This window comes from Lissotriton vulgaris, chromosome 9 (assembly GCF_964263255.1).
Source record: "Lissotriton vulgaris chromosome 9, aLisVul1.2, whole genome shotgun sequence".
Lineage (NCBI taxonomy): Eukaryota > Metazoa > Chordata > Amphibia > Caudata > Salamandridae > Lissotriton > Lissotriton vulgaris.
The window spans coordinates 517,442,171-517,456,923 of record NC_141697.1 but is presented as its reverse complement, the minus strand read 5'-3'; the positions used below and the strand labels follow the sequence as shown (position 1 = coordinate 517,456,923).

At 45.6% G+C, this 14,753-nt stretch overlaps 1 protein-coding gene across 1 annotated transcript in view; it reads right to left on the bottom strand.

Annotated features, from left to right (window-relative positions):
* The window catches only part of ARID4A (AT-rich interaction domain 4A), a 418,019-nt gene that overhangs the window by 340,076 nt on the left and 63,190 nt on the right, over window positions 1-14,753 (bottom strand). The window contains 1 exon segment of the mRNA XM_086937984.1: window positions 2,295-2,371. Within this exon segment, the coding sequence (XP_086794110.1) occupies window positions 2,295-2,371 (77 nt within the window).

Here is a 14,753-nt window from a genome sequence, read left to right as displayed (position 1 = left end):
CTCATATGGCAAATGCACAGATTCTCTCTCCAGCATTGCCCTCGTCTTAAACTCTAACTGTGCCTAATGTTAGGATAGGAGTATCAGTTAAACGAATGTCCTGGAATCGGTCCAGCCTTCAGTGGGAAGAATTCATTGATAACCATCACATTATTCTGCTTCACGAAACCTAGGCGACGGAACCAGCATACTGACCGCACAACCTTTCATTTTATATCAATGCTACTCCTGTTAGCTCTGGAAGAGTTTCAGAATACCTGGCAGTACAGACAGCACATACACCACAGAACTAGTAGCAGAATGTATGCGGATAGACGCACGGACGCCAACCACAATTTGAATTGGCAGCAGGAATTGGAGACAGAATGCCTTGTTTTCCTGCAGGACCCAGAGAGGTCATGTCCAAGGGGACTCCAAATCCTTATATTTGCAGTGCTTACTTTTCTCACAAATAACCTAGCCAAACACATGTGATGGGCTTGGTACAGCAGGATATCAGATGGGTACAGGGCATCACAATTGCTATGGATGGGTTTACATACCTGGGAATATACGTGACCATTGGACAGGATATTGCCTGGCATACAAAGACCCAGCCACAAATAGACAGAATGCAAAGTAACATTGTATTCTGGTCCCTCTACCCTTTTCTTTAATGAGTAGAGTAGCCATAGTCAAGATGGTCCTTCCAGAATAGACTCAGTGAAATGCTTTAAAGCACAAATTGACGGGAGATTGGGGCAGCGTATACCGTTTCATACTATACAGCAACCTATCCGATTACAGTAAATGAATGGTTGCATGATACAATTAGACCCCACATTTGAGACTGTAGAATGGGCATTGAAGACACCGAGGGGACACACTTACGTTACAGGGATAAGCCAGGATCCCCGCACTCACTAGCTATCCAGTTAGTATTTTAAGAAATGGCATGGGGCCCTGAAGAACTAAGAAAGGAAGAATAAACCTACCAAAGAATCCCCATTTTGGAGTGGTACAATACCTGATCAAAAGGACAAACTGCAAGGTTCTGAGATTGGTACAGTTTAGGCAATTGATAACCAAGTACGGCGCAGGGGCCACTTCTGGGCCTCCTGACCTCAACATGAAGCCCTTTGACCAACAGCAGCAATGGGCTGCTGTTTACGTGACTCAGCACTAACAATATAAATATATTAAACAGGCAATCATTTATTTAAAGGTTAAATGATGTTAAAGATATGAAGTAACTAGGGAGCTCGCACCACTAAACTTTAGCAACACCTTCATTTTTAAAGGCATCTTGTAGCAAAAGTGTAAAAATATTAGAAAGTCTGTTCAAAATTCAAAAAGTATTTAGTTAGCATGCAGAAATTTCTCACCATAGTACATCAGATTAGATCATTGCATTGAGAAGTATTAATTTAAAAAAGTGTGAGTTTCCAAACAATTAAAAAACATTAATCCCCCTCTCCCCCAACCATCCGATAGTGAACTAAAGAGACAACTCAGTTATGTGTACTCCTTGGGTTCCTATTATACATGAACAACATTATAGTTTATTAAATTAAACAAAGGAGAAGGTTATGTACAGCGGACATCCTAAAGTCACGTATTTAGAGGCTCTAATATGTGTCAATGAAGAAAGCGGAGGGAAAAGTCAACTAAACAATTGCCCAGGATCAGAGAATTTGGTAAAGTGGGGCAGTCTGGATAAAACTCAGGTTTTCTGGTTTCACATTGTTCAATTCAGCCACTAGCGGTACGTGCTCAACTTACTCTACACCATCTTATCCCCAAACCCCCCACTCCCCCGAACTGTACGTAACAAGGGACACTAGAATGGCTTCGCTCACTCAAAGCGGAAGAATCATAATACCCTTAAAATGACAATGTTTATCTGTCATTTACTGCTTTCTTTTTCAAAAACATTATGATGCAATTTTCAGCCTGTTAAATTCTTAATGGATTACATTAAAAAAGAATAAAGAAAATGTCACCATTATAGTTAGGTTTTAAAATAATTGAACACTGACATAGTGGAGTTTTTAAAGAAAAAAACACAATGGAGATTGAGCAATACCAACATGCTGTGGGATCTACTGTGGGTTTTGTAAGTTCCAGAGGGCACAACAGTTCCAGATTGGGTTTAGAAAGAAAATGTTAATTGTAGGATGTAGGAATCAGATCTAATGGCTACTATATGCCTTTATAAAAGATGGCACATATTGAATCAAATTATCTTAGAAGTAAATTAACAAATGTAATGCGACTTTTTATAATGGAATATAAGTATACATGATTTCATTTACCTTGATTAGAAGATAACTCGGATTTCAGAAGGTTTAGAATATCAAGTTGCCCGATGTCTCTTCTGGATACAGAATAGCTGTAAAACATTATATCATCTAGTTAAAACAGTACGAACAGCAAGGCATTCAACATTTGTGGATTGAGAGGTTGAATATACCATTGCCAACATCTAATCAAGTATGCCTTCTCTCTGCCCACTTCAGCCCTTTACATGAACAAGGAGACTGTCTACCCTTTAAGGATGAGACAGTATTCACCCAAGTACACAAAAAGTGCTCCAAGTACAGGTGTGCCCCAATTCAGACCAGGTGCTAACCTTGTTTGGTACTCACTTAGATAACACTTTCACCAACCCAGTGGGACGATTTATAGCTACATCCATTCTGCACCACAAACTACCATACCATATGTCAAGTGATACGAACCATACCAAATATTTGACTGAATCACACTATAAAAACATATCATACACTATACCATCCAATAGCTCACCATTCCATCAAACAAATTGTGACACACCATCATACCAAACCTCACCAACATACGAAGATCTTGCATTACCATGCAACACCACCTACCATCACTCAATCACCAGATCGCATTATAATGCTCTTTATCACAACATACAAGAACAAGCTACTTGAGAAAAACACACCAGGAGGGCAAGTCAAATACATATAAAATATGAAGGGGTACCAAATAAGCCATCAGCACTAGGAGAATTTAGTAGAGAATTTCCCAAACAGTGCTTTGAAAATTCCGACACACCCATATAGGTTGCAAAGACGTTATAGAGCCTATTATAACCACAGTGACATTCTAGACATAAAAGATCACAGAGGACACAGTTAAGTGAAAGCTGTAAGTCCCTGCAGCCCCCTTCCCTGGATGCACTTCCCATTGAGCAACGCACTATAGTAAACATTCTGCCTCCAAGCCACATCGCCCACTTTCATTCGGCCCAAAAAAATTGTAATTGCAGTGCACTCAACTAATAAGGAAAAACATATCAATAGCTTCAAGTTACAAATTGGACATGAACGCCTCCTTTGGGCTGATTTTCCTCACAAGAAAATATGTTAAGTAGAAGCCCTGCTTACTGAGCAGACTTAGTACTTGCTCCATTGTTTGCCATGACAGTTGTAGTAAGAACTTCAGAGTATGGTAAATGTTTGACCTTGGCAGGAGGTGATGTTTTTGAGTCTCGTATTATAGCCATTCTTGAAAAGGAGGAGCATCTATTTGTCTTGTTATTCTTTGTCTTTCTTTCAGTTGTTTTGGAATGCTCTGCCCTATGCAAGAGTGTGAGCGATTGTTAGGAGCTGCTGGCTGTTCTTTGCGAATGACAGCAGCTATCTTCTTGAAAGCCTTCGATGTTGTGATCTGGGCCTTCGTTTTTTTTGTGTTGCATCGCTGGGGCTTTTGGTCTCAGGAACTCAGGACAACTGATTTTATGAGAAGTCATAGAAATGCTTCAACTAAAGCATTTTACGATGAATGGAATTTAACATATGATCATATCTTTAGAACTTTCCCCTCAGAGTTAGCTGCCTTCTGGAAGGTGAAAGTGGTCTGCGGTCAGGCATATAATGTGGTACCTTCTTTGGTCTCCTTTTGATGGAGCTTGCAGTATTTGTGCGCCAACTCTTTTCTGCATCTCACAAAATAGATGTGTAGTCTTTCTCTACTAATTGAGGCCTAAAGTCTTTAGTCCAAACTTTTTATGCAACCCCAGGATTGGTTTGAAGCAGAGGTTGACCAAAGCCAGTAGTAACCGGGACGGAGCGGCTGGTACGATTTTTCCTTTCCGATATTAGAAGAAGGGTTGAAAATCCCCTCGAACAGCACTGGGGTTGGAGAGACGGTTGGCTGTGTAGGAGAGGAGAGATGGAAAGGAGCAGAGATGTGGGAGCCTGCATGCGCTGCTTTCTCTTTTCCGTCAGTGTTTCGCTTTTGAACATGCGCTTATAAGTGCGTTTGCATGGAGTCTGGTGGCGACATAAATTAAGAGGTGAATATAGGGAAAGATGGCTGGTATTGTGTGAGCCTTAATTGTGTGTGCAATTGAATACTCCTGAGAATGATGCTCTGCGAGGAGCCTTTAAGTAATTAAAAGTATAGCATTTTTGAGGAGGGAAGTGCCGATACTGTCCCTCCTAAAATAAAATAGTCAGGTAGTCCATATTAATCAGGACTGGCCCATTTATAGCATTGAACACAAGGAAAGATGGGTGGTATTGTGAGTGTCCTAATTTCTGTGCAAAAGCAAAACAAACCGGAGAATGAAGCAGCGCGAAGAGCTTCTGAGTGATAAAAAGGTCTCGGAAAAAAACAGTTAGAAGTGTGATAAAATATAGCACTGTTGATTTATTGAGATTATAAGGCTGATGAACTTAGGGGACTTGCACGTATATGAGCTTGTGCGTGCTGCTCCTCCCTTGTCCCTTATGTTCCAGTATTTTAACATGTACCCATAAGTGTGTGTTTATAGGTTTTATTTAGTTGTGGCGATGGGGCACTAACAAGTGCAGCTATAAATTAAGTAATACATATAGGGAAGAGGCTGTTATTGTATGGGCATGGAAAGGAGAAGATGAGAGAGTGGTGTATTAAGTGTAGTATTTTATAAATGATTGTGGATTTAGGGACATTAGGAGTGTAATTAGCAGTGGGATTACTGCAAATAAAGCAGGGAGTGCAGGAACACTAAAAAAAAATAGTTTTTTGGTATATTTTTTGCGGTGTAACAGGTGGTTGAGTTAGTACTTCTTACAAAATTGAACAAATATTGGAGAAAGTAAATAGAGTGACTAAATTGGGAAAGGATATAGGTGATGTGGAGATGAATGTGTAGAGGAAGAACTGGAAAGGAGGAGAGCTGAGAGAGTAGGGATTAAATGCTGTAGTTAATAAATTGTGTATTTATAGATATTAGGAGGCTAATGAACTAAGCTTGTTGGCACGTATAAGAGACTGTGCTCACTGCCCTTCCCTCTTCCCTGAATTTTAAGGTTATATTAGATGCGTGGCGAGGGGGCACTGGCTTTGAAAGCTATAAATTAAGTGGTGAACATAGGGAAATGTGGCTGTTTTTTGGTGTGAGCCTCAATGTTTGCTCAAAACGAAAAACTAGTGGATAAGGATGTGCTGGAGCGAGCTGCTTAGTAAAAATCTATTTTTGGCCTAGAAAACCGTAGTATTGTCCGGTGAGATGTTGGCATGGCAGGAGGGGATGCAGAAGGATGTTTAGAGGAAGGAGAGACGGAAAGGAGAGGAGCTGAGAGTGTGGAAGATTAAATGCCGGAATTTAGCAATTAGTGTGGCGTTATAGACATCAGGAGTCTGATGAGCAGTGAGTGTTTGCATGTATACGAGACTGTGCGCACTGTCCTCCCACATTCCCCGATGTTGTTTGTATTTTGACTTGTGTTTATAAGTATGTTTTAATGTTGGCTCAAGGTGCGTCGGGAGGGGCCACAGTCTGGCAGAGCTATACATTAAGCGTTGAATATAGGGCAATGTGGCTGTTTTTGTGTGGCCCCTAAGTTTTATGCACAAGCATAACATACTGGAGAACATAGTGCCGCAATAAAGTGCCGCAATGAGCTTTTTAGTAAAAAAGCTTTTGGCAGAGAAACGCTTAGCAGTGCCGAGTGAGATGTTGGCTTCGCACTGGAAGGGGATACAACGAAATAGTGATTAAACAGAGATGCAAAATAGCAAAGCGAATCAGTGGATAGCTACAAACTGAGAAGAGGGGGGGACAGATGGCTGTGTAGGAGAGGAGAGATGGAAAGGAGCAGAGATGCTATTGTGGGGAAGTAAGTGTTGAATTTGTTAAATTAGTGTGGATTTATTGATAGTAGGAGGCTGACGAGCTGAGCGAGCCCACATATATAGGAGCCTGTGTGTGCTGCTTTCTCTTTTCAGTCAGTGTTTCGCATTTGAACATGGGCTTATAAGTGCGTTTGCATGGAGTCTGGTGCGCGGCAACATGGCGCTGGCTGGTGGTGACAAATTAAGGGGTGAATATAGGGAAAGATGGCTGGTATTGTGTGAGCCTTAATTGTGTGTGCAATTGAATACTCCTGAGAATGATGCTCTGTGAGGAGTCTTCAAGTAACAACAAGTTGCATCTTCCGTAGACGCGCTCTGTGGTGGGGGGAGGGGGGAGGAGCGCTGAAGCAAGGTAAAGGCACTCCGAGCAGCCATAAAGTGCGTGCAAAGTAAAACAAGACGTGCGGCCACGAGGTGAATGCCGCCACAAGCCCACGAGGTGGATGCCACCACAAGCACCACTGCAGTGCTAGAAAAAGTGAAGAGCGACGGCTAAAGGCCCTCCTATGCAGCGCATGCGCGCTGCATAGGCGAGACCTAAAAACCTTTATGACCTACTTAGAATACAAAATACTTAAGAATGAAAAAAGTTTAATGAGTAAACTGTTGCTGGATCCTGCTAAGGAGCAGAGATATTCAATGTTGATGAATTCCACTAAAGACCATCCTCCATTTGTGCTGCAGACAAGGAATTGCTACTTACCAGTATGCATCTGTTCTTGGCATGTAGGGCTGCTGACATTCATATCTATGCATAGATCGCCGCCTAGTGTTGGGTCCGGATGATTGCACATTGTTGTCCTGGAAGAGTCTTCGAAGTATCACGAGATAGGTAGCTCCTCCCCTGGACTACAGTGCGCATGGGCATCCTCTCCATCTTCAGATTGTTTTCGCCATTGTGGCAGAGATGGAGTGTAATACAGTAAGTGATGACCATGCCTGAGAATGATTCTGAGTGCTACAGCTGCGACTGGCACCGGGGAGGAGGGCGGGCGATATGAATGTCAGCAGCCCTACATGCCAAGAACAGATGCATACTGGTAAGTAGCATATTCCGTTCGAGGCATGTGGGCCGCTGAATTCATATCTATGCATAGAATAAATAGCAGTTACCTCCTTAGCGGTGGTTGCCCGTGTCAGCTGCAGCAGTCTGAAAAAGAGTTTTGAGAACAGCCTGTCCTACAGCAGCTTGCTGCTTGGAGTGTACATCTACGCAGTAGTGTTTGGTAAATGTATGTATGGTGGTCCATGTGGCTGCTCTACATATATCCTCTAGAGGAATGTTACCTAGGAAAGCCATGGATGCCCCTAACTTGCGTGTGGAATGTGCTCTAGGGGGGAACTGTTAATGTGCGTTTAGCCTTTTGATAACATATCTGTATGCACTTAACAATCCATCTGGCTATACCTGATTTGGAAATGGGGTTGCCTTTGTGTTGTGGAGAGAAGGCAACAAACAGTTGCTTAGTTTTCCTGAAATCCTTTGTCCTGTCTATGTAATACAGGAGAGCTCTTTTAACATCTAATGTGTGCAGTGCTCGGTCTGCCACAGAGACTGGATTTGGGAAGAAAACTGGCAGTTCTATGGTTTGGTTAATGTGGAACTGCGACACCACCTTAGGCATGAATTTAGGGTTGGTACGCAGCAACACCCGATTAGCATGAATCTGTATGAAAGGCTCTTGAATAGTTAGGGATTGAAGCTCACTAACTCTTCTTAGCGATGGGATTGCCACTAGAAAAGCCACTTTCCATGTCAGAAACTGTATCTCACAAGAGTGAAGAGGTTCAAAGGGTGGTCCCATTAGTCTGGTAAGAACGATGTTTAGATTCCAGACTGGTGAAGGAGGGTGTCTGGGAGGAATCACTCTTTTGAGTCCTTCCATAAAAGCATTAATGGCTGGCACCCTGAAAAGAGAAAGATGCCGCCTGTTTTGAAGATAAGCTGCCATCGCAGCCAAATGTATCCTGATGGAACTATATGCCAGATTGCATCTGTATAGACGCAACAAATAACATATAATGTTTTGCGTGGATGCATCTAGCGGATTTAGGTCATTATTGGAACAGTAAATGACAAAGCGCTTCCATTTGGCCGCATAGCATGCCCTGGTCGTAGGTCTTCTTGCCTCCTGGATGATGTTCATACAGTCAGGGGGCAAGTTGAGGTAGCCAAACTATGACCTCAGGAGCCATATTGCAAGGCTCAACTGTTGCGGATCTGGGTGCTGAATGTCTCCACGGCTCTGAGTGAGTAGACTGGGCTTGAGGCGCAGCCATCGGTGAGGCACCACTGAAAGTTCTAGGAACGTGGTGTACCACGCCTGCCTTGCCCACGTTGGAGCAACTAGGATGAGTGTCATGGAGTGCTGCCGCAGTTTGCGTGCCACTAGCGGTATGAGCGGTGCTGGAGGAAAAGCATACGCAAATCTGCCTGACCAGTTCATCCATATCGCATTGCCCCGAGACTGCGGGTGTGGGAACCTGGCGGCGAAGGTTTGGCATTTTGCTTTTTCCTTTGTGGCGAATAGGTCTATCTCTGGATGACCCCACTGCTGGAAATATGGTTGGAGCACCGAGGGGTGTATCTCCCACTCGTGCATCTGATGGCTGTGCCTGCTGAGCAGGTCCGCCATCTGGTTGTCCTTGCCTGGGAGATGTTCCGCCATGAGGAACAGGTTTCTTTGAATGTACCCTGCTGTTCTAAAGGCCAGAGTTCTATGGCCCCTTTTTAGGTTTCGCCTGGGGCACGGAGCGTTAGCTCCGCCCCCAGAGAAATCTTATGTCTCTTACAGTGTACTCTTAGTCCCGCCCTCTGTTCCATTGGCTAGCTCCATAAATGGAGGCTAGCCATTGGAACAGAGATCTGTCCGTCAAGGCCGGACCAGATTCGGGGGCGTTCCCGAGATTATTTCCATGGGCGGAGTTTCGGTTTTTTCCGTTCCCTCCCCTTTCACTGAAAGTGATTTCAGATGCGCTGTCCATTCCGGCCCCCCTCCGTGTGCCTCCCCGCCCCCGCCCCCCTCCCGCTGTCCGTGTGCTTTCCAGATGCGCTGTCCATTCCAGCCCCCCTCCGTGTGCCTCCCCGCCCCCCTCCCGCTGTCGGTGTGCTTTCCCGCCCCCCCCCCTCCCGCTTTCCCTTAATTGATGTGATTCAAGTTCAGCAAACTTTCTTCTGTTCTGAGGGATGTTTAAAATACATTTTAAGAAGGGTGTGGGAATAAGTCTCGTCGAAAAATATCCTTTCCCGTCTTTCCTTTTCAGGTCCAGACTATTGCTGCTGTTGGTTCGTTACCTCTCGCAAGACGTTGTACGAGAGTACGACCGGTAAAGATGGCGGAGGCGGAATGGGAGAGTCTGGAGTCCTGGCTGAGTGAGTGAATTTGGATGAAGGGATAAATGTCAACGAGAGGGTAGGATGCTGGAGACACCGAGGCCATCCCTCTATGTTTTAGACCCGTGGAACAGGGTTGGGGTTACTGTAGGGCGCGAGTGTACTGTGATGTTGCAAAATAGTGCCTTGGTATAACGAAGAAGTAGTGTGGTTCCCCCGATGCACGCAGGTGCATTTCTGACAGGCAACAGACTGCCCTTTTTGTGTGTATTCAAGAATATTTAGAGATGTTTACACCATCTGAGTGCAACGCCCAGGAGCAGCCTTTCCGTTCACCTGTGGTTCAAGCGTGTATAATACAGGATGAATGATCAGCCGCCCCCTATGGCTGTGTTGTGAGTGGAAGCTATGAGATGCGTTGTGCCCCCCCTCCCCGTGCGCCTGGTTGCAACTGGGGAATGGAATGGGGTGGCGGATGCATTAAAGTGTCTGTGCGGGCATAGGCGGAAGGAACGAGAGGCGCAGGATGGCAGCGCGGGTGAGTGCCCCTCCGTGCCGCCGCCGCGTGCAGAGCCCGCTGGGGCCGGGTGGGGGGTGTGTCGCCGGTGCCTCAGTCTGTGTTGAGCTACAGTGCGCAGGCGGTGCCCGCGAGCTCCCTAAGTGTCCCCCTCTCGCTTGCTGTGTGCAGGGTCCTCGCGGAGTGGCTGACATGAACTCCCAGCAGCAGCGGATGGCCGCCATCGGGACGGACAAGGAGTTGAGTGACCTGCTGGACTTCAGTGCGGTACGCTATCCTTCTTCGAGGTCTTCTGCTTATGGCTTCTCCTGCACGGTAAAGCGAGCACCCCGGCGGGGCCTGCCCCGGCCTCCCCTCATGTCTAGACTGCAACACGTTAATGCCTTTAGCACTGCCGGGGTCAATCGGTTTAGAAGGGAGGGCTGGGGGAGGACCGTCTGACCCCAAGATAAAATAATCTCATTGGCTAGCTTGTGTTAAATTGCCCTTTTTATTGTATTGAAAATTATATAGCGCCTTCTCACTTCTTAAGGTGCTCGAAGCGATGTATCGTTATTTTTTCTTTCTGTTTTCATGCTGTTTTCATGCAAGTGCTTAAAACCGACCAAATATAGCAGGCGCGAAGGCAGTCTGCAGCTGAGGCGCCTCTGTTTAGAAGGCTGAGCACAATAAATGTATTTTACTGGTGTAAATGTCTCAAATAACGCAGCGGCATATAAGGGCTGCCTGTCATACCTGTGTTTACGTTTATAACATGACCCCGTTTTGCAGCAACACATGAACATATTTAATTTTATGTCATTAAGTGTGGCAGCGTATGCGTATTTTCCTGCATAATCGTCATACTAAATATAGACACCTGTAAAGAAAACATTGAACGTCATGGTGTTCCTGTTGGGTTATGCTCACTGTATGCACACTTTGTTTCTGATGGCGTAGCATCTTCATGGCAAGAGATGTCGAGGGCATTCCTTAGTCTGTTGATAATCTCATGAGGATTGGGGGAATCGCACATTTTTTTAAAACTTAAAAAAAAAATGTCCCCCCACAATTAATTCACAAATCTACATTTTAAGTGAACGCTTAACTCTGCCTTTAACTGAGGTTTGCATAACTTTTAAAAACGTGTTATTTGGGGTTTTACAGATGTTTTCCCCGCCTGTCAACAGTGGGAAAACAAGACCCACTACCCTCGGGAGCAGCCAGTTCAGCGGGGCAGGTAAGACGCAGCCCGTACTCTTCCTAACCTTTTAGGGAATACTCATGAACGTTAGCTGATAATATGGACCGCATTCCCGCACCGGCATATGTTTTTGGGGCCAACTTCGTAACATTTTGTCAGAGAGAGCATGTTTCTATGTGGATGCGTGTCGTTTGGCTGCTTCCTCCTGTTTGTCCAGATGTGATGGCCAATGCAGGGATACCGCTGTTCATTTCATGGTGAAGGATCTTATTCTACGTAATATTTTCGTTTGGTTTCTGGAACTCTGTGCTTGCACATACAAATACATTGCTTTTTTCAGTTTGCAAAGCATATGCATGCTTTTATTCATTCTATGTTGTGCATGCAGTGCATTTTTCAGTCATTTTATTAATGTTTGTGGCATATTCTCAGCTGTACTTGGTTTTTGGTAAATGCCTTATTTGTAGGCTTAGTTATAACTTTACACGTTTGCTTTACCGCCGGATTGGCTGAAATGTCCTCTAAACAAGTATATATTTTAGTAGTAGATGGCATTAACAGATCTGCAGGACGATTTAATAGCATTTGCTCCAGTTTTAGCAATAGTGCCTGTTTGGGGCTGAGCACAAATTGCCTTCTCCTGTACTGTGAACACGTACATGCCCCCAGGGTGTATCTGGTGCTAAGGGCATGCTCAAAAAGACAAGCAAACAAGCGAGCTCAAATCATCCACACATGCACTGTGCATTCATGGATTTATTTCTTATTTTGCATCTTGATGGCATGAGGAATCAGATCACGTGTCATGATATAGGCAGACAATTTCTGCTAGTGGTGGGCATGATTTGCTCCATTTGCAAAAGCCACTTGCACCACATTGGTGTTTGCTGCTCTTGTGGTTCCGAACGTGTTAGTACAAATGGCTGCAAGTTAAACTACATATATTCTGCATCACCTCTTTGTCTGTTTACCCTTCCCGTGCGCACACTGCCTGCCCTCGTGTCTTCAATGTTGTTAAGCATTGCGCCCTAATCTTGTGGAGTTGCCCGGATCTTCTACCTACATATAAAACATGAGGGTCACAATATCCTGAGGTCACCATGTGCTTTTAGTGTTGAGGTATGCTGAATAGAGCGAGGCTGAGGGAGTCCTCTTGATAATCCATCAGTATATTGTGGAGGGGTGCACACTACTACCCCTCCACACTCTTCCCCCCCCCCCCCCACCCCCTCCTGCCTAAGATCTTGCCTTAAGTGGAAGATTTTTTCTAAACAAACGAAATTTTAATTTGATCAATGTCAAGCAGAGGTAAACTATCCAAGGGTAACATTATGCTGGAGATGCGCCGCAGTTATTCCAGACAGGATCACTCTTGCTGGGCGACTATAATGTCAAGGATTTCTGTAGCATGGCGGGCTCCCATCATGCCAAGGGGTGTCTGGCATCATTTCGATCATCATCACGATCAAAGCAAGTCAAGGCCAATATTATGCCTGGGATTCCCTACATGTTTTCCAGCTCCTTTCACACAGAAACTCATACTCGCACACACAACCCCATTCTTCACACGCACATACATGACAACTCATACATGCACACTTACACACATACACACAATGTCATGCGCCCTGCTCCGCCTTCTTAACCTGAAGGTGTGGTGGTGCTATTTGAGATCTGCATGGTATGTGGTCCAGTCAGGGTAGGCGGAAGTAGGGGGTGTGTGTCCTCACTGATCAGCAGATCCTAGTTCTGTGTGCCTCCCAATCTTGTGGGAGGGGGAGGGATGTCAGGAGCATGGGGGGCATGGGATAGGTTGTCTGGTAGCATAGTACTGGCCAAGTCAAGAGATGAGCGAGAGAAGCTCTGAACAGGAAACAAGTTATGGCGAGTGGAGGAAGAACATAGAAAGAAACAGTGAGTGGGAACCAGACAAGTGAAAACATAGGAAGCAGAGGAGGCTGGGGAGGGACAAAGCTCCCGATTTACAGTTTGTATGACGGGTACTTCGGCACAATTCTGGCAGATTTTAGGAATGATTTAGGATGTTATGCACTTGTAATTAGATCAGGGCCGGCTTTAGGGAGGTGCTACCAGTGGGGTTGCACTTGGTGCTGACCTTGAAGGGTGGGCACTTACCACAAGGAGGCGTTGTGTTTAGCAATCACATAGGATTTAAAAGCACCTGCTGCAGAGTTCCTTGTGCATCCAGCTTTCGGGCAGCAATGAAAATTTAATTATAACTCTTGTGATTAATGTTTCTGCTAGAGAGAAAGATCAGAGTTTTAGCTTGAGGCAGTTTTGGCTGCCATAAAGTAGCACAGAGGGTTAATGTTCCTGCTGCAAAGAACAGATCTGTATTTTATATGGATACCTAAGAGGAACAGTAAATCTAGCCTTTACCAGGCTTTAAAGCAAATTAAATGTATGTGAGAGAGGCCTATGGAGAGAGGAGGGGCACTTTTGCCCAGGTGATAGTGAGGGGATCCAAGGAGAAGGACATATGGGGGGGGGGGGGGGGCACCAAAAAGATTGACGATTGAGTCCCTCAAGACTTGTCCTCAGTCTCCCTCTGTGTGCAGTGAGTCCCTTCAGGCCTGTCCCCAGTCTCCCTCCGTGTGCAGGGAGTCCCTCCAGGCCTGAAATGAGACTCCGCCTTTGTGCAGCTAGCTCATGCAAGTGGGTTCTAGCCTGCACCAAAATAACAGATACAACTTTGTTTTGTTTTTTCTTGCCTTCTGCCTTTTGATTGTGCCTGTGCCTGTGCCTGTTTCCGCCCCCCCTCCCGCTGTCCGTGTGCCCGTTCCTGCCCCCCCCCCTCCCGCTGTCCGTGTCTCTGGCCCCACTTGTAAATGCTGGTTTTATTTTTGCAGTATATTTCCTTGGGAAAGCACATGTCTGTAGTTGCATTTGGGGAATGAATCTCTGAAACGGAGATCTGTTTTGAATTTGGGAAGTGCTTCTCTTAGAGACAGCAGCATAGTGTGGGCTGTGAGAGCTGTGTGGGCTGTGAGGGCTGTGTGGGCTGTGAGGGCTGTGTGGGCTGTGAGGGCTGTGAGGGCTGTGTGGGCTGTGAGGGCTGTGTGGGCTGTGAGGGCTGTGTGGGCTGTGAGGGCTGTGAGGGCTGTGAGGGCTGTGTGGGCTGTGTGGGCTGTGAGGGCTGTGTGGGCTGTGAGGGCTGTGAGAGCTGTGAGAGCTGTGAGAGCTGTGAGAGCTGTGTGGGCTGTGAGGGGTGAGAGCTGTGTGGGCTGTGAGAGCTGTGTGGGCTGTGTGGGCTGTGTGGGCTGTGTGGGCTGTGTGGGCTGTGCGGGCTGTGCGGGCTGTGAGAGCTGTGCGAGCTGTGCGAGCTGTGCGGGCTGTGTGGGCTGTGAGAGCTGTGTGGGCTGTTGGCAATGTAAATAACAATGCCATTTATTTATAAGTAAAAAAAAAAGTGTCATGAGCAATGCCAATAGCTCTAACTTTTCCAAAGGCGAAACCATTGCATTGTAAATGCTTGTTGCAGCATGCAGATTACTTCTTGCTGCAATAAGTGTATGTGCTCTGCGGACATAGGACGGTGCCTTGGGGGTATGTTGGGTGGAGTGGAG